The sequence below is a fragment of the Diabrotica virgifera genome, chromosome 2 (assembly GCF_917563875.1).
Source record: "Diabrotica virgifera virgifera chromosome 2, PGI_DIABVI_V3a".
In the NCBI taxonomy this organism is placed as follows: domain Eukaryota; kingdom Metazoa; phylum Arthropoda; class Insecta; order Coleoptera; family Chrysomelidae; genus Diabrotica; species Diabrotica virgifera.
Genome location: NC_065444.1, coordinates 43591056 through 43612421, shown reverse-complemented (window position 1 = coordinate 43612421; position 21366 = coordinate 43591056). Strand labels below are relative to the sequence as shown.

General features: G+C 32.8%; 1 protein-coding gene and 1 long non-coding RNA gene across 3 annotated transcripts in view; one reads left to right on the top strand and one right to left on the bottom strand.

Moving 5' to 3' along the window:
• LOC114336035 (peripheral plasma membrane protein CASK) overlaps nucleotides 1-21366 on the bottom strand; it is a 610838-nt gene that overhangs the window by 158063 nt on the left and 431409 nt on the right. For both annotated transcript variants that reach the window (XM_050642554.1, XM_050642555.1), the window contains exons 2-3: nucleotides 11427-11618; nucleotides 4818-4982 (exon numbers count right to left, since the gene is read on the bottom strand). In XM_050642554.1, the coding sequence (XP_050498511.1) occupies nucleotides 4818-4982; nucleotides 11427-11564 (303 nt within the window). In that variant the 5' untranslated portion in view covers nucleotides 11565-11618. The remainder of the gene's footprint in view (nucleotides 1-4817; nucleotides 4983-11426; nucleotides 11619-21366) is intronic.
• On the top strand, nucleotides 14690-16419 carry LOC126879502 (uncharacterized). Its single transcript, XR_007696078.1, has 2 exons — nucleotides 14690-15063; nucleotides 15556-16419. It is a non-coding gene; the product is annotated as an uncharacterized LOC126879502 (long non-coding RNA).

Here is a 21366-nt window from a genome sequence, read left to right as displayed (position 1 = left end):
AAATCGTTTTGTTCAAACCCTTGAGTCAACAAATTGGTCAGAGGTATTTAATACAATTTCTGCTGAGGATAAATCATTAGCTTTTTTAAATACTATCCAAAATTACTTTCGGTCCCATTTTCCACTACTTAAATGTAAACCTAAAAAATGTACACGTTCGAATTGGTTTACGCAGGAACTGTACAATTTAAGGGATCAGCTAAAACTTTTAGAAACGATCTGTCAGCAAAATAGTAATCTTAGGCCAGTCCTTCATTTGGCAAAGACAGAATATTCAATTAAATTAAAAGCAGCTAAAAGTAGTCACTTCATGAGACAGTTAAACGAATCATCAAATAAAATGAAATGTATTTGGCATTTAGTAAACTTAACAGTCGGGAAACAAAACAACTCAAAAGTACCTAGTGATAATAATAATAATTTAGCAGACAAATTTAACCACCATTTTGTTGAAATGGCTCCAAAGTTACTTGCTGCTTTGGATCCTACTAAAATAGGTGGGTTTACATCAGCATCAAAAAACCGTAATAGTTGTTCTATGTTCTTATATCCAACTAACCCACAGGAAATAACTAGTGTAGTCGGAAGTTTTAAATACAAACACAGTTGTGGTTTTGATCAGATTTCCCCTAAGTTATTAAAACAATGCATTCACGCTTTCGCAGATCCACTGACGGATATTTGTAATGCCTCTTTTCAACAAGGAATATTTCCTAGTATGTTTAAACTATCTATTGTAATCCCTTTATTCAAAAGTGGTGATAAAGATGACCTTAACAACTACCGTCCCATAAGTCTCTTATCTGTGTTTTCAAAGATAATTGAAACTCTGGTTTATACTAGAATAAACGCATTCTTAAAAAAGCATAGTGTCTTGTATAATTTTCAACATGGTTTTACATCTTCTAAGTCTACAACTACAGCTCTTGCAAATTTCGTCAGCTTAGTGTTGGATGCTTTGGACAGACGAGAGAAGGCATGTGGTTTATTTCTCGATTTGTCCAAGGCTTTTGATACTTTGGATCATAATTTGTTGCTAATAAATCTTGAGGGGATTGGTATTCGTGGTGTAGTTCTAAAATGGTTTACTTCCTACCTAGAAAATAGAAGACAAAAAGTAAGGATAACATCTAATGGACTTAAATACGAATCAAACACGTTGGATATCCATTATGGTGTCCCTCAAGGTAGTGTATTGGGTCCTCTACTTATTATAGTATATATTAATGATATAGCTTTGATAACTAATTCACTGAGTGGAGTTAACATCATCAGTTATGCGGATGATACCAACATTCTAGTCACAGCTACATCCGATCAAAATTTGCAAAATAAAACTACACAGATACTATCCACCATCAACAGTTATTTCTTATCCAACAAACTAGTTTTAAATGAAGAGAAATCAAAGTATATGATTTTCACGTAAAATAATTTATTAAACCATCAAGCCACTATACAAGCAGCAATAGATAAAACAGACTGCAAGAAGTTGCTGGGGGTCCTGTTAGACAGTAATTTTAAATGGTCAAACCACATTTCTAATTTGAAATCCAGATTAAGTAGCGCATGTTATGCATTGAGAATTCTTTCACGTCTCTTTAATATATCAATATTAAAAACAGTATACTTTGCCCATTTTTACTCAATAGCCAAATATCGCATTGAAGTCTGGGGTTGTACCTCTGAATTAGAGCAGATATTCGTACTTCAGAAAAGAGCTATTAGGATAATATATAAAATGAAATTTAGAGATTCTTGTAGAGGTATCTTTAGACAAAATAATATTCTTACAATTCCTGGTCTGTATATATTTTCGTGTATAATGTATTTACATTGCAAAATTTATGAATTCAATAAATTTCAATTTAACCATGTTTATTCAACAAGATTCAGAGACAATCACTTTATGCTTCCACAACATCGTTCTGTTTTGTTGGAAGGTAGCACACATTATGCAGCCATAAGTTTCTTTAACAAATTGCCAATAGATATGCGAATGAATTTACATCAGCCAAACTTTCGGAGGTGTGTACATCAATACATTTGTGAGCTAGAGCCATATTCTAAAAATAACTTTTAAGTATGTTTTGTCGTATTTATTAATTTATATACTTTTAATATGTACATTATATGTCTGTAATTTTGACTTGTCTCATACATGTACAACTTTGTATAATGTCGCATGTGATGAATAAATTTGACTATGACTTTGACTTAAATGTTGAATGGGAAAGATTTTATTGGTATTGGAGCAAGGAATGTCAGTAGTAGGCGTAACACAAGGTATTGTGTCAAAAACCTACGCTAGGTGTCAGGAATTAGGAAAGCTTCAAAATAGACCACGAGAAAGTTGCCAAAAAGTAACAACGGCTTAACACGATAGTTGTATTATTATAGTCCAAGCAGCTAGAAGAGATCTAACAATTTCTCACGCGTAGCTCCAAAGGCAGCTATTGGAAGCTACAGGTGTAAGTGTCTTAGTTGAAACGATAAGAAAAAGAGTTCGTGCCAAAAGACTATAAAACAGGTGACAGTTACGGGTTACCGATTTATCCAGACAGCAAAAGAATGATCTCTAAATTGGTGTCTTCAACACCAAACCTAGGTCATTGGAAATTGGCAAAATATGCTATTTTAAGACGAAACCAGGATGTGCGTAAAATGAGGTGACCGACAAATTCGTGTACTTAGAGAGCGAGGAAGACAAGCAAGAGCCGAAACCTGCCAGATCTGTTCACAGATATATTAGGAGGGAGTGTCATGTATTGGGGAGTCATTAATGATCGGTAGAAAACTTCTTTAAATTTCATCCAACCAACTTTAACAGCTCGCAAGTATGTTAATTTGGTTAAAGAACCTGTAGTTAGGATCTATAGAGGAGCAATGAGAGAAAATTTAATTTTAATTCATGGTAATGTATGGTATGTTAAACAGTAAATGGTTGAGTTCAATTAGTTACCACTATAAAAATCCTGGATTAACCGATAATACTATAAAAAGCCCGGTTTCAGGTAAAATTTAAATATATTTTCTAGTAAAATGTGTTTGCTTTATTATGTGAGTACCGTCTAGTCAGTGTTAATTGTCAAAAGACCAACTCTGTCTACCTCGGTTGCTTATCGCTCTGGGTGGGTCTTAACAATGGGCCAGGTCAGATAAATTTAATAATATTTACGACCGCACTAATTGAACTCAACTATTTACTGTTGAACAAACCATACCTCCATCTAGCATAGTGACCTACAGACTTCCTTGAAGCAGAATATATCACTGTTCTGGAGTGGCCTACTTGCTCACCTGACCTTAATCCTATAGAGCATTTGCGGAATATGCGTTAAAAGAATAACCAGAGCTCGCCGGAATAATCCAAAAAAACACCGTACGGTTAATACATGCTGGAGTACAGTACAGGCTGGAGGAATGGTACCATTGAATATTAAAAAAACATAAATAAATAATAACAATTTAATCACCATTCGTTTACATTTTACATTGAAATTTTTTATGCTATTGATTTTAAAACAAATAGGTTTAATTTCTTATTTTAAAACTATGTTGTTTCCTTTAATTTTTATGTACTTATGTAATGTACTTTATGAAACTTTATGTAACTTTATATGTACAGTATGTCCCTGTAAGTTGTATCCATATGGAAAACTTTTTTATTATTAATTTTACGAAAAAAAGTTATTCTTTATCAAAAGCTCTGCATGGTCCAAAACCTAAGATTTAACCATCAAATATCAAATGTTTTGAATATTATACGAGGTGTGTCAAAAAGTTTAAATTTCACTTAAGAGTAAAGTAGCTTTATTTTTCGTAATATTGGAAATTGCTATTATGAAAAGTTGTTTGGAATTAAAAACTATATTCTAATATGCAACTACATCCTTCTAATTGAAAAATTTTTTTTTTTTGAAAAATTATGGATAACTCATTATTTTTTCAGTTATTTCAATTTTGATAACTCTTTTATTATTAATTTTACGAAAAAAAGTGATTCTCAATAAAAAGTTCTGGATGGTCTAAAACTTAAAATGCAACCATCTTATATCAAATTTTATCAATTTTATACGAGGTATGTCAAAAAAGATAAATTTGAATCAAAAGTAAAGTACCTTTATAGTTCAGAATATTTCAATTAGAAGGATGTAATTACATACTGAAACATAGTTCTTAATTCTAAATAACTTTTCATAATAACAATTTTCGATATTGTGAAAAATAAATGTATTTTACTCTTGAGCGAAATTCATATTTTTTGACATACCTACCTCGTATAAAATTGATAAAATTTGACAAAAGTTGGTTGTATTTTAGATTTTAGACCATGCAGAACTTTTTATTAAGAATCACTTTTTTTCGTAAAATTAATAATAAAAGAGTTATCTGAATTAAAATAACTGAAAATAATGTTAGTTATCCATAATTTTTCAAAAAAAAAATTTTCAATTAGAAGGATGTAATTGCATACTAGAATACAGTTTTTAATTCCAAACAACTTTTCATAATAGCAATTTTCAATATTGTGAAAAATAAAGCTACTTTACTCTTGAGTGAAATTCAAACTTTTTGACATACCTCGTATAATATTCAAAAAATTTGCTATTTGATAGTTAAATCTTAGGTTTTGGATCATGCAGAGCTTTTTATAAAGAATAACTTTTTTTCTTAAAATTAATAATAAAAAAGTTTTCCATATGGATACAACTTACAGGGACTGTATAATGATTAAATTGTTTAAAATAAATATTGTTTGGTTGTGTGTAAATTGTAGACAGTTTTGTAGACTAAGATGCTAAAAAAATACTAACGAGAATTTTTTGAAGCGCATTGACTGATTGATTAATAACTGGAATACCATTGATTTCTCTAATTTCATCGCCTACATGGAGGGTTGCTTGCCTATGAATCATCCCTCCGTGCATTATCCTCGCAACTATGCATTTGCCGTCTTCGTTCATTTTAAGGGTAATACCCTGAAAAAAAAACAAAATTATAAGATAAAATTATAAAATAATAAGTTGGCTATGATAATTAAATACCGAACAGTGAAATGTTCAATATTTGCATCAATATACACATAATATTCAATATAAAAAATAAATAAGTACAAGTAATAGGATATGTGGAGGATATAATCATAGTAAAGGCGGTTAAAAGGGCATTAAAGAAAATATTCCAAGAAATTATAAACGAAACCAAACTGAGAGGACTGGAAATAAACGACAATAAAATAAAATACGTGATGGTAAGCAAGAAAAAGAAGACATAAATGACAGGACTGACAATAGACACACATCGCTTTCAGTACTTCCAAGAGGTTGAAACGTTCAAATATTTGGGAATATGTGTATTTGTGTGTAATTTCATTTTACGACTAGGGACATAATTCATTAGCCTATTATATTTTGAATTATTATAGTTATTAAGGTACCAAGGGTATATTATAGTCCGTCCGCTATAACTTTTCCCATGCGGTAATTTTGAATTAATTAGTTTTCAGTAGTAATAACCCAAGGACATTGATAATTGTTCGAAAAAATTTTATAACAGATTTCGAAAGCTTGTTGCTTGGAAACAGACCGACGCCGTAGGCGGAGGTCTGTTGGCTGTAAGCAACAAGCTTGAGAAAGTTGTTAAAAAATTTTTGAGCATTTATCAAAGTTCGAGGGTTATTCGGATAGAAAATTTTTTGCTGGTTATGAAAAAAAAATACAGAGCAGAAACAATTTATTTAAATGTGCAATTAACATACAAATTTTTTACTGTAAACAGTATTCTTTGGTATATTTGATTCGATAATTTCATTAATATTCTCATCAGTATTACAACCAAATCGTGACATTTTGAAATATTGAATATTTGAAATGTCAACATCGAAATGAAACGAAATGTAGGTATCCATAGCTACATGATTGAGTGAAAACAGCCCATGGGATCTGTTTTCAGTATAATGTTGGTTTTATTGGTTGTATTCAATCAGATGACCACAAACTAATTGATTTCATTGGATTTCTAATTGAGCAAAAAATTTTCAAATAAGTATATTTACCAGCAATATTCGTAACGTAATTGTGGTAACCATAGTTTTACTTAGGTTGTTATTTGTCAACTTGACAGTATTTAACTAGTTATTTAAATTTAATACCTTAGGGCGTTATTTTTCGAAGTAACGCTCTAGTGCATTATATCATACTTAACTAACTTCGAAATAATGTCATTATCAGTCAAGTAATATACCAGTCGGATATTAATTTATTTTTTAACAATGGTTATAGAGTGAACCATAACAACAACAAAAAATTTGGGAGTATTAATCAACAGAATAAATGGAAGTGAGGATATGAAAGGAAGAATTTAAATGTTAAAATAAATATTTTACGGAAATAGTAAATATTTAGAGATAATAGACCGAGAGGCAGCGCTGAAAAATTTCTTTGAATTTACTAAAGCTAAATTGTTCACAGTTGATTACTGTGATTGTGTAGAGAAACATACTGCGGTCGATCAAGCGAAACAGAACAAGTAGAACAGGGGTTACTGAGAGGGTATGAAAGTTGGTTTCCTACGAAGGTAATTAAATCCATTTACTAAGGCAGAAAATCAGTACACACATTCTAAATTGAATATAAATAAAAATTATTATAGTCGGTCAGCTGTATGACGGGGAAGAGCCGGTTGGTCGGCCCCAATGAGTGTACAGGGTTATTCACTATATTTTGACACCCTTGTAAATTGCTTTATTTACAGAATTAGAAAAAATGTTAAATACAAAAGTTATTCAATTTTCTAATTATGATTTTTTGACATATATATCGTACTAGTGACGTCATCCATCTGGGCGTGATGACGCAATCGACTATTTTTTTAAATGAAAATAGGGGTCGTGTTCTAGCTCATTTAAAAGGTTAATTCTCTATACAGTACTATACACATTATTATCATTATTTATACAGGGTGTCCAAAATTTTTTTTTAATTATTAACTAAACAATTTATTTAATTAAAAAAACTTCTTTTGGACACCCTATAAAATTATCATGTTATTGTTTATATCACTGAATAGGGAATTGAATAACCTTTCAAATGAGCTAGCACTCCACCCTATTCCCATTTAAAAAAACAGTCGATTACATCATCACACCCAAATGGATGACGTCACTAGTACGATATATATGTCAAAAAATCATAATTTAAAAATCGAATAACTTTTTTATTTTACATTTTCTTCTAATTCTGTAAATAAATCAGTTTACAAGGGGGTCAAAATATAGTGAATAACCCTGTACATTAACTGGGGCCGAGCGACTGGGTCTGTCCCGTCATATAGCTGACCGATTATAATAACTTTTATTTATATTTAATTTAGAATGTGTGTACTGATTCTCAGCCTTAGTAAATGGATTTTATTACCTTCGTAGGAAAGTAACTTTGATACCCTCTCAGTAACCCCGGTTCTACGTTTCGCTTGACCGACCGCAGTATGTTTCTCTACACAATCACAGTAATCAACTGTGAAAAATCTAGCTTTAGTAAATTCAAAGAGATTTTTCAGCGCTGCCTCTTGGACTATAAGAGGATAAGCCGAAACAAAAAAATTAAAATCTACAAAACGACCATAAAACCAATAGTGGTATATTATGCTTCAGAGACATTTACATTAACAGAGAGAGAAGAAGAGCAAATAAAAGTTTTTGAAAGAAAGACTATCAGAAAATACTGGGACCAAGGAGGGAAAACAAAGAGGATGCAAGACAATGGATGAATAACGAAATACAAGAATCGATAGGCCAATAGAAAATAATTAGAGCAATACACGCACAGAGAATAGGGAACTTGCATAAAATTTTAAATTCGATAAAAATGTTATAAATCACAACAGAACATAATTTAAAACATGTATCAAAGATAAAAAAGTTTTGTTTGTTTTTCGTTTGGCCCCTAAAGACGATTCAAAATTCAAATTATACCAGCCAGCCCAAAGCGCGTCATGACGTCATCGGGTATATGTTTACATTTTGAACCAACAAAGTAAACAAAATTGTATATAATTTTAAATTAGACATTATAAACGTCAGTAGAAAATTCAGTTATGTAACGTTACAAGTGTTTTTGATCGTTTAAACTATTCATAAAAATTTGTACTTTTACAAAATGGTTTTATTTTCCATAGTAAACCTTCTTTCCTTTCCTTCAATAACTGTATCAAACTCCAATCTCAAAAAACTGATGTATTATTACAATGAATGTCATTAGAATATACATATTTTTCCTTTATTCCGCGACGACGAGCTGGCCAAATCCCAAGTAGGTGGAGGCCAATAAACTAAAGAAGAAGCAAAAGAATATACCTAAATATAACCATAAACGGAACCATATAGGTAAACTATGTGACGTCACGGGTCGTTTGAACTATTTTAAAATACAGAAGACTTTACATTTATACTTCTAAGTTATGATGAGTTTTTGAAACATGAAATTTTGGAAATCTCATTTTTATACAAAACTGACCATTATTATGTAATAGAAAAAAATGTGCAAGTTTTCTATTAAATGGTATGGACACATAATGAGATGAGACAAGAGCGATCCGTTAAGAGTTATAACAGAATGGATACCACCAGGTAAAAGAACCAGAGGCCGGACTAAACTGACATGGAGACAAGTGAAAAAGACTTAGGAAATATGGAAATTAGAAATATAGGAACGACAATCAAAGAAAGAGAAGAATAGGAAAAAGTAATGGAAAGAACGAAGTCACCAGACACTGTAAAACCAAATCCAGAATGGGATGATCCCCCACACAAAAAGGATATTGAAAACAGTTTCAGCTTTTATACAGGGTGAGTCACCACTAACGGGACGGAATATTACAGCGAAACGGTAAAAGATTTGAAAAAAATTTAAATTGAATAGTTTGTAGTTGATAAAAGCTACATTTTAAAATTATTTTTAAATATACAGGGTGTCCCAATAAATGGCGGCGTATCAAAGTTATATTTTTTCTTATGGAACACCCTGTATTTTATTGCATTTTTTAATTGTCCGCAAAAAATAAGGTATAGTTTCATAAGGCTTCCCTATACCTATGTACAGAGTGTTCTGAGTTATGTTGACTTTTCTTAAAATGTAAAGTTTTAAAAGAAGGCTTATTCTCAAGTTATTTAAGAAATTATAAAAACATTACTTTTACATCTAAATAGTTGGATATTGGTTGAATGTATTCCATGATTAATTATTACACATTTGTCTACAGGGTGTTCAAAATTTATAGTTTCATTAGTGGGGTATTCATTGTGTCATATGATGCGTATTTTAAATGGAACACCATGTATATTAATAAATAATTGTACTTAACCAATTTACCTCTTTCGAATGGTATATGGATGTCCTATACCTAGGTCTCATAGTTTTTGCGTAATTTACAATTATTTAAATTCTTACTATGTAAATCGATTTTAAAACAAAAGATGAAGTTAATTAATGTCATTGTATGAAATTGTCATTTCATGACAATACGGCCTGGTAATTATCTTATAATTAATGCATTCCATGATTGATTATTACACATTTATTTATAGGGTGTTCAAAATTTACAGTTTCATTAGTAGATTATTCAATGTAGCATAATATGATGGGTATTTTATTAGAACACCATGTATATTAATCAAAGATTGTACTAAACACAGGTTTTTGGGTTAGGAAGTGCAGCATTTACAATATTTTTAATATAACCTTATTTAAAAAAATTCATCTTGGTCAATCCTGGTGACCTAGGTGGCCAAATATATGGACCGAATCAATCTATCAATTTATTTCTAAATTTTATGTTGAGGTTGTTCTTAACATCACGTCAAAAATAAGCAGGAGCTCCGTCCATTTGGAGCCACATGTTTGTTCGCACGCTAAGTGGAAGGTTTTAAGAAGGATTCAAAAAACTTGTTTTAAGAAATTTAAAAAAGTTGCTCCATTCAGATTTTCGTCAAAAAAATATGGGTCGATAACGTACTGGCTCAAAATACTGCCCCAAACATTAACACTTCATCGGTGTTGGCGATCAACATTAAAATGTTTGTTTACTGTATCATAACAAAATGAAAGCTATGTCTATTAACTAGACGATTATTATTGAAAGTAGGTAGATTCGTCTGTACATAATACATTCTTAAAAAAAATCAGGATCTTCTCCAAATTCTAAAGTCTATAAACGAAAAGTTAAACGTTCCTGTTCTGTCTAATGCTGGTGTAGTTGAGTTTTATACGGATGAGAGTGGTTTTTCTTATGTATTCTACATACACTTGTTAGACTGATCTCCAATTGACTCGACATTTTTCACGTAGGTACTAGTATTTGGGTTTTCCGTAACAGAAAGCAGGACATCAAGTTCGTTGACGTCATCAAAAATAAATGGTTTATTTTCATTTAACTTTTCCTACCTATGCAAAATTACCAGCAGCACGGAATCTATCGAGAAATTTCTCAAAAACGTCATTTTTTGGGTGTCCTCTATCAGGATACTTTTAAGCGTAAACTTTAGAAGCTAAGAGAAAATTTTAAAAATATTCCCCAATGCAAAGTAGCATGTCTACTCTTTCATAGATAATGTGATTATTCATTTTTAGGAACAATTAAATTTGAATGTAATTGGCTCTTCCAAAGCCATTTTTAAGTAAAAAAAAATTAAATATCATACACGGATGTTTATAGTTTTGATAATTACCAGACCGTACTGTCATAAACTGACAATGTCATACAATGACATTAATCTTTTGTTTTAAAATCGATTTACAGATTAAGAATTTAAATAATTGTAAATTATGCAAAAACTATCACACCTAGGTATAGGACATTCATATACCATTCGAAAGAGGTAAATTTGGTTAGTATAATTATTTATTAATATACATGGTGTTCCATTTAAAATAAGCATCATATGACACATTGAATACTCCTATAATGAAACTGTAAATTTTGAACACCCTGTAAACAAATGTATAATAATTAATCATGGAATACATTAAACAAATATCCAACTATTTAGATGTAAAAGTAATGTTTTATAGTTTCTTAAATAACTTGAGAATAAGCCTTCTTTTAAAACTTTACATTTTAAGAAAAGTCAACATAACTCAGAACACTCTGTACATAGGTATAGGGAAGCCTTATGAAACTATACCTTATTTTTTGCGGACAATTAAAAATGCAATAAAATACAGGGTGTTCCATAAGAAAAAATATAACTTTGATACGCCGCCATTTATTGGGGTACCCTGTATATTTCAAAATAATTTTAAAATGTAGCTTTTATCAACTTGCAAACTAATCAATTTAATTTTTTTTTAAATCTTTTATCCTTTAGCTGTAATCTTCCGTCCCGTTAGTGGTGACTCACCCTGTATATGTAAATCATCAAAACTTACCATTGGTTCATCTGTATTTTTCTGGAACTGAACCAACCGAACTCTGGTCACGTTTTCCATCTCGATCTCGCCATTCGGGCCGTCCAGATCGTCACCGCCATTAAGGTATGGAAGAAGAGGCGGTGGCGTGACTCGCATGGCTTCCTCGCCGTACACTTCGTGTGCCACCACATCATGCGCTTGCAAAAGGGACTGCAACAAAAGAAAGAACGTTAATATACTGCAATACAAATACAGTAAGGTAAAGTAAGAGTGAAAGTTCAAAAAACGTTTCCTAAATGTTTACCACTTAAGAGGTAAGCGTACAAAGTGGCCATCTACTTCGATGGAAATGAACGAAAACAATTTATTAATTATCGATTTCTGCCCTTTGTACTACCCGAAATGTGCAAATATTTACATCTTTTAGAAACGCTTTCTATCGTTTGGTCGTTTGGTCTATCACTTGGTTTAACTAGAAATTAAAAAAGTATCCACAAAAGTAAGTAAAAATCGTTGCAGGCATTACACTTTGATGAATCATAAATATCTTGGTTATAGACTAAGAGCCGCTATAGGTGAAAGCTTATCATTTTAGGCACGATAAGGCCCTCTAACTTAAATATTAGAACTTAAAAGAAAACGAATGAACACTGTGCCGTCACTTTTTAGTGGCACATGCGTCGACAGTGGACAACTGTGCATCAAACTTTCCACTTATGGACGGGATAAATAAATTAAAAGGAAACCTCCCTCACTTCCAGAATTCATTTTTTTTTTCATTTTTTTGTATGTTCTATGTTATTAAAAAATAAGACTAAGCGTAATCTTAACCCGCCACACCCTTCCCCCTTCCCCTTCATCAAAAAAGTTTATAGGCATTGTTGACGCTTCTACAAAAAATGTCTATTGTTTATAGATCCGTAGGTTGAGTGTACATAACCTGAAAAAATAAAAAAAAATTGGAAAAAAGCGTTTAACTTTTTTTTGAGGGGACTGGAGATCTAATTTTTTTTATATTTTTTGTGTATTTTATCAAAAATATTTTTATTTTCTTCAGATTTTTCCGTAAAGTTCGCCACCTTCAAAAATCTAAAAAACTGTTTTTGGGGGTTTTTTGTGGATTTTCCCTAGTTTATAGACTTCAAAATAGATCAGATCAATGTTTTTATAGGTTATGTGTAAATTCTTTAAGACTAAGTCCTTAAGAACATTTAAAAATGGGAGAAACACGTTCACACCCCCAAAAAACCCCATAAAAAACAGTTTTTTGGATTTTTCAAGGTGGCGAATCTTTCGGAAAAATCTGAAAAAAATTAAAAACATAATTTTTGAAGAAATACACAAGATATAAAAAAATTAGACCTACAGCCCCCTCCAAAAAAACGTTATAAGCTTTTTTCAAAAAAAAAATGTGAACAATTTTTTGAGGTTATGATGTATACTCAACCTACGAGGAATACAAAAATAAATTTAAAACCCACCAAATTTCATTTTCACAGCTCAACCGGTCTTAGAGCAATACATAAATTGGCAGTTTGAAAGAAAAATTTCAACACCCGTATCTCGGAAACGAAACTTTTACGGACATTATGTTTATAGAACAAACTGTCATTATTTTTTTATGCAGAATTACCCCTTAAAGTATTTCATACTTATTTAGAAACACGTTCGAACAACGTTTCTGTAGATTTATATGTACGAAGAGTGCACTGCATTGATCCTAACGCAGCATAGTGCATAGGGATTAATTCACCCCTTTCTCAAAAACGCACTCCTTTAACCTTCGTCGGGCGGCATAGGTACAATTGTAACTTTTGAGTTTTGAAATTGTGATAACTTTTTTGTTAACGACATAGAGACTTGAACTTTTGTAACATCTCTACATTTATTCAGTAGATTATGTGAGCCAAATATAACAAAGAAATCTTTATTCAGTTCGCAGCAGGGGGCTTAAATTGTTCCTACCCCCATAAACGACGGAATATATACATTTGTACCTTGTATTTTTTTTGTAATTTGTAATAAATGTTATAAAAATCAATAGATGTTGTATTTAAGTGACAGTCTATTTGAATCAAAATACAAAAATTAATGGTAGTGTGGATTTTCGCAATACATAGATGTCGGAAAAAGAATTTTCGTCACACAAAGGTAGAAAACATACTACACAACTCTTTCTCGTTTTAGGTTGTTTTTTCCTTTGGTTTTGACAAACATGGCAACTTCCGGTTACTGGAGTAGATCCACGAATGCTGTGAGATACTTGAGGAGGAGTATCTACAGCAAGACAAAGATCTTTAGAAAGATCCTTTAAAAACTTCTTGCGTTGGTCCTTTGTTTGTGTAATGGATTGTGCTCTCGATATAATGTAGGGTGCTAAACCAGTGACGTCAATCATATTATACAAAAAGGCCAAGAGCCAAAGCAATGTTAGACGTGTGATTTTATACTTACCCAGCATTTTATCCATGGCATCAACCCCCCTTTAATTTTACTCTAATACTCAATTATTTCCGGCTACTTGTCCTGTTATATGCAAAGACGAGAGTAACACTACTGCTTTGTTTTTCTTTAGCAAATAAGATCATACAATAGCATCATGATTGTATGCAAGATTTGTGAAAAAAATATGTAGCTCTTTTCTAACTTAATTTCATATTGGTGAGTAGAAATCTCTTATTTTTTCTAAAAGAGCAGCTAACGTTATATGACATGAATTCTAGATTTTAGCAAGTTCAAAACTGGAAACATTTAGCAAGTTATCTGTGGTAAAATTTCGCCCAGAATCTTTATAAGACGTGACCAGATTCAAAACTGTTCGTTCTCCAACATTAACTTGCCGGGAACCAGAAATATGCTGTTTTTCAAATATAAAGGTGACTTTGTATGCGATAAGGTATTTAATGCACTACAAATCCAAAATACCATGTTTATTGGGTTTGAAAGATATGTATTGTGTAAATTATGTGCGACCTCTAAATAGAAACAATTATTGTTCATCTATGGTTATGCATTGGGATCGGATGGTTTGTAGACTTGTTGCACAGTTTTATTCAGCATTGTCCAGATATCTCGTTCGTATGAGTGCAGCCTTATCGGCTGTTTGGCGTTATTGGCGGGTATTTTCGTTGTCAAATATTATAAATTTTAGCATGGTCTTAAAACGATCACGAGACATTGCTGCACGTATTAGTGGCAGAGACTCCATATTCCACATCTCATACAAGTTTTCTTTGTTAATTCTATGTATACCTCTTTTGTCGGCATGTCGGCAAACTGTAACGATGAGTTACTACTATCGTTACTAAAATGTTATTCCGATGGGAACTAGGTATGCAACCAACTTTACAAGCACTCGTATTAGAGGTTGCAGTTGATAGACGATAAAGTTGGTAATATCTGGTAGATTAGAGTCTAGCAGTTGGCAATGACGATATCCGGCAGGGGTGTATGTCATATCGGCCATAGCGGCTGGCACTTCACTTGAATTTTCGTTCTTGTCCGATCAAGAAGTCCTCCGGTGACCATTGTAAGAATTTACCTTTTGGTTGAAATAAGTTATAAGAAGATTAATTTACGTTGGAGGAAGTTTTTATTTTTTTGTTTGGGGTTGTGAAGAGTTTTTGGTTCCAATATTTTTTGAAGAAAACAATGGGTATGTATGAAAAAAAATATCACTTAACTATGGTTTGCCATTTCTTTTTCATGCTAAGAAAAAATAACCATCTAAATTATTTTTAATACCATATTTAGATCATATGAAAAGCATTGCTATTCTTTAATTATCACTTTTTCAATACTTCTAATATACACTCACAGGAAAAAATATTCTTAGAACTACATTTTCACTCTCAAATAAATTGAAAATCAATGATAATTTTCATTCTATCATGTATTTAACTCCATATAGTAATCTTTGATTACAAGATCCACATTTTTTTTGTCCAAATACTTCCTTATATTCGTTTAAAAAGGCTTTTTCCAGTCAAGAAGAATCAAGGTCAATGAAAACATATACATCAAACCTCACTTTTTCCGTAGTTTTTTCTCTGTCAAGTTCTGATAAGGTGAAACACCTTTTTATAGAGGCCCTGTTTCTTAGATACTTAAGGAAAACCAGCTAATAGAAGGTTTTCTGTTCTTTTAGCCACTGGAGGGAGACTATAACAAAATTTAAGTCACATTTGGATGCTTCATTTATTTATGGAATAAACAATCATTTTGGTATTATTTTGGGTTTGGATTGGAAGAGTTTTGGATGTTTTTTTTTCTCGTTTCTGGAATAGACACTAAGTTCTATCGACACTAGCAAGTACCTCCTCGTCAATACTCTGTGTTGCTGTTCCTTACCTCCCGAGGATTGGGAAGATCGGAGGATACGTACCTGGCTCTCTCATCATCAACCTCACCAGGATTTTGGAGAAGCCACAGGCCTACTTTTGTAGAAACGCCAGGTTTTTATAATAAAATTTGAATTTTCAATCCTTTTAAATAATAGTTTTCAATTTTCAATTTTTTTCAATAACTCAAATACATAACCTTAATAATAATATAAATTCACCTTCTTAAACCCTATTATCTTTATAATATTCAATAATTTTTTTTTGTCAACGAATTTTATATTTCATTTTCATGATTGTATCAGGTATTTAAAATAATCTCAGGATTGTAAACTATCTGGGACGATACTGTGCACACTATCGAAGGGTTTATTTCCTACTCAATAATATTTATTCCATTCACCAGATATTGTCAGGTTGTCACTTCCGATCAGATACGGGATTGTCAGCCAATCTTGTATTCTACAGTAATAATTAGTTTGTACATGCATATTTAGATCAAATCACTTCCTTAGTAGAATAAATTCATTACATATATTAGTTTTTTCATACTGTAAAACCTGCATTATCGACAGGAGTGTACTACCATAGTACGTCGGATATTTAGCTAGTGTATAAAATTGTATATAGGGTTTATAGGTATTTTTTTTTATTAAATGTGGTTGTACATACTTATATGTTTTATTATCCTATCATTTTAATAGTATCTATTAATAGTATTAGTTAGGTACAGCAATATAGGTCACGTGGAGAAGAATTTATTCAATTCTTCCCTGGCGCTCAACACTACTTCTGAATATCTTCTTGGTCAATAGTTCTCTTCTTGTCATTACTCCTTATATTAATTTATTTTCTTTATCATTCAAGTATTTCAGTAGGTACCGTCTTACTAGGGCGTGCAAATACGGCCTGATCCTTCCCTGAGCCCTACTGTTTAGTCTCTTCAATTTCCAGCTAGCCTATTTCTGTAAAACTTTAGTCATTTATTAAGCTACCCCATTCAAACAGAATAATCATACGTTACAATTGGCGCTCGCCAACGTGGAGCCCGACTTTCAGTAAGACAGTACCTTTCTTTATTTTGTTGCTTATTGTAAATTTTTCTAGTAAGTATCTTTCTGGTCTATTGTTGTATATTTTGTAATTATATAGAGATACATTTTTGATTCCTTTTGTACGTTATTTGGAAAATACACTAGTGCACTTATATTGCTGTATTGGTACTATTTTAATTTATTTAAAATAATAATTGTAAATCGTGAGTAGGATAATATTTGAACAGGTGTATTGGTTGACATTTCGGTCTGGTCGGTTTGGTGATACCTGGATATTTATTTTGAAAAATTTTGAATGATTTATTTTTTTTTGATATCTAGGTACATTACTACTTTTGATTTAGGTTCAGCCACAATATACTACAGTTAGCTAAATTTTTGCTTACCATACCTATATATAATTTATAAAGTTTTCATTTTTTTATATACATTTTCGTTTAAACATTTACTTAAATTATTTTAAATATCTACCCCAAATATATATCTCGGTTATATTTGGTTTGTCGGTTTGTTAGGTCGTTAGTTTAGCAGCTCATTGGTTGAGCAGCTTGCTTAGTAGATTGTCGGTTAATTGGGTCGTTAGTTGTTGGGGTGGGTTCGGTTTGTCGTTGTTGGGTTGGGTTTATTGTTACTAAATTTTTCCTACTACCATGTGTACCTTTCAGCCAGAACATTTGTTAGTTAGGGAGTTAGATTATGAGCTGAGGATAAGGGAAATAGAGGTTGAAGAAGCCGCTAAATGTGATAGAAAACGCAGTCTATTGCGTGGTGCTCTTAAACAGGAGCAAGGAAATAGGAGTTTCCGTCAGATTTCAGCTGCAGCTATTCCTTTCCTGGAACAACAACAGGGAATAAATGAGACACTAGAGGATCTTACGCAAAAGATAAATAATTTTAGAGGGACTGTCCATGATAGCATGTATTCTAGATACATTTCATGTCTTGCTCATATCTCTGGTCGTGTCCACTTATTATGTTGCTCAGATGAGGAGCAACAACTTTACAAACGCTCTATGTCCATTAGGATTCTCAGTCTAGAAGGTGAACTCGATTCTCGAGTAAATCCTCTAGCCACGTCCACTCCTGTTTCTTCAGTTCAAGCCTCTAATTCCTTGTTACATCCCAAGCCTGTGCAGGTACATAAGTGGGGAGTTTCGTTTTCTGGTGAAGGTCATTATGACCAAGTAATTTCATTTTTAGATAGGGTAGAATGTCTTCGTGTTTCGAGAGGTGTGAGTGAGGAAGATCTTTTTTCGGCTTCTGCCGAATTATTTACAGGCCATGCTTTTACGTGGTTTATGAACAACCGTGGTAGCTTTACCACTTGGACTGGTTTGGCTCAGAAACTAAAATCCGATTTTCTGCCTTATTCTTTCCAAACTGATCTCTTAGACGAGATCAAGAACCGCAAGCAGAAACCTGGAGAATCAGTGACTATGTTTATTAACACTATGTTGGGTATGTGTAGTCGTTTAGATACTCCTTTAACAGATAATGCAAAAATTAAGATAATTTTAAAATGTTTGCTACCTTTTTACCATGCCCAATTGGCACTTGTTGATATAGACACTATCGAAGACCTGACAGATAAGTGTAAACGGTTAGAGGAAACTCTATCCTGGTCTTTTCATCCTCCTACAACACCTAATTCTGGTGCTGGATTTAACTCTTACTCCTCGAGAAATCGTTCTTGGCAATCTAGACCCCATACACCGAATGTGTCTGTGACTACTTATTCTTTGTCTTGCTGGAATTGTCAGGTTGTTGGTCACGCATTTCGGGATTGTACCAGACCCCAAACACGGATTTTCTGCCACGGTTGTGGTAGAGAAAATACGCTTAAACGTAACTGTTTTAAGTGTTCGGGAAACGAGCATGCAGAGGCTCGTACCCTGAGCGTTCCTCAAACAGCAGCCCCATCAGGGAACATGACCGCAGCTGTAGACGAAGCTTCAGGTCCAATACCCGCCAGCAGCTCGAACACCTCTCAGGAAGGAAGAAACACTTCCAACCGGAGACCAGCACGCAAACCGAAATCAGGGAAAAAGTAATTGTTAGTAACACTTCAGTTGACTCGTGCGGTTCGCTTGATCGTAGATTATCCCCTCCAGTCTTAAACTGGAATTTTAATAATAAGCATAATCAAGACGAGGAAACAGTTCCAAATTCTATACCAGGTTGTACGTTTGTAAATAATAATAATATGTCTATGTTAATACCAGATAATTTTGAAAATAAATCAGAGATTTTGGATTTTGATATAAATTCGTTATTAGTTAGGAAACATAATGATAACCGACCTTATCTTGAAATTGAAATTTTAGGACAATCTTGTTTAGCTCTATTAGATAGTGGCTCGAACATTTCTCTAATAGGTTCGTATTCGCTGAAATTATTAGAAAATACTGATATTAATGTTATGCCTATTTCTTCTTTACAAGTCTCTACTGCGGATGGTGCTATCCAGTCAATTACAGGTAAATTTGACACAGAAATCGTAGTTGCCAATATTCGGAAAATGGTTACATTTTATGTTATACCTTCAGTTAAAAATTCTATAATTCTTGGCATGGATTTCTTGAATGCATTTAATAGTACACTAAATTGCTCAGATTTTTCGTTGTTTATATCTTCCTTTAATGTCGCAACTGTAAGTGCCATTCGTGAGTTTTCTAGTTTGTCTAGCTTAGAACAAAACCAGTTAGAGAATATTATCTCTAAATTTTCTTCTATCTCTTCCAAAGATAGATTAGGCCGTACACATTTAATATCTCATACGATCGAAGTGAACACTTCAACTCCTTTCAGACAATATCAATATCCCATACCTCAGGCATGGCAAGCAGATTTAAGTAAAGAAATTGATTCGATGCTCTCTTTAAACATTATCGAAAAGTCGACGTCGTCATTTTGTTCGCCGTTATGGATGACAAAGAAGAAGGATGGATCATTCCGAGTATGCTTTGATGGTCGCAAACTTAATAGTATCACTACTAATCGAGATGCTTATCCCATCCCTCGGATAGATATAATTCTGAGCAAACTTCAGAATGCCAAATATATCTCTTCGATCGATTTATCCAAAGCTTTCTTACAAATTCCGTTAAGCGAAGAGAGTAAGAAGTATACTGCTTTCGCTGTCAGTGGTAAAGGGTTATTTCAATTTGTCACAATGCCTTTCGGTCTAGTTTCAGCTCCGCAAACAATGTGTCGTTTAATGGACTTGGTTATTGGTCCCCAACTCGAACCATTCGTATTCTATTATTTAGACGACATCATAGTTGTTACTCCTGATTTTTCTTCACATATTGAAATATTGGAGAAATTATTTTCACGCCTTAAAGAGGCTAATCTCACTGTTAATTTAGAGAAATGTAATTTTTGTCGTCCTAATTTGAAATTTCTAGGATATGTTGTTGATCATCAAGGTTTGAGAACAGACCCTGATAAAGTAACCGCTATTAAGGACTTCCCCATTCCTAAAACTACTACACAACTACGTAGGATCTTGGGCATGTGTGGATACTATCGTCGATTTGTGCCTTCTTATTCTACTTTATTATCACCTCTTACTGACCTCCTTAAGAATAGGAAAAAGGGCCAGACTATCACCTGGACTCCTGAAGCCGACGATGCTTTTCATCGTATTAAGGAAGCCCTTACGAGTGCTCCGGTCATGACTTCACCTGATTTCAGTGAACATTTCTACCTCATGACTGATTGTTCAAATACCGCCTCAGGTGGTGTACTCTTTCAGATGAAAGATGGTTCTGAACACCCCATAGCATATACTAGTAAGAAGCTCAATAAGGCCCAGAAAAATTATTCCACTACCGAGCGTGAACTCCTTGCTATTATTCACGGCTTGGAGGCTTTCCGTTACTATTTGGAAGGTCGTAAGTGTACCCTTATTACTGATCATAGTTCTTTACTCTGGATGCATTCTATGCGTAACCCATCCCAACGTTTGTCTCGATGGATTTGTAAGTTGTCAGCCTTTGATTATAATATCGTCCATCGTAAGGCAAATGGTGTTGTAGTAGCCGATGCTTTGTCCCGAACGTTTGATGTCAATCTTCTTGACTTATCCACTTTAGTTCCGGATACATGGTATCAAAAAATGTTAGAAAAGGTTACTCAAGCACCTGATCAGTACCCTGATTTTAAAGTAGAGAATAATATTCTTTATAAGCATGTCGTTAGTTCAGTGGAAGCTTTGTCTAATATGTCTGATTGGAAGATTGTTGTCCCAACAGCAAACCGGGATGAAATTCTTCGTACATTTCATGATAATGTGACATCTGGTCATTTTGGTTCTTATAAAACATTTAGTAGGATAGCAGAATTATATTATTGGCCTGGCATGCGCAACTATATCAAGAAATATTGTTCGAAACTCTCACAAAATATTCATAAAATTCAAAGAAGTACGTTCCTTATTTATGTTATCGTTCATATGCGGCATCTCCCATCTCTGGTAACGTCAAAGTGACAATATAGAACAAAAATATATCTCCCGTAAAAAGAAGGTCAAAAATTATCTCGTTGAAGAAAAAATTAGAA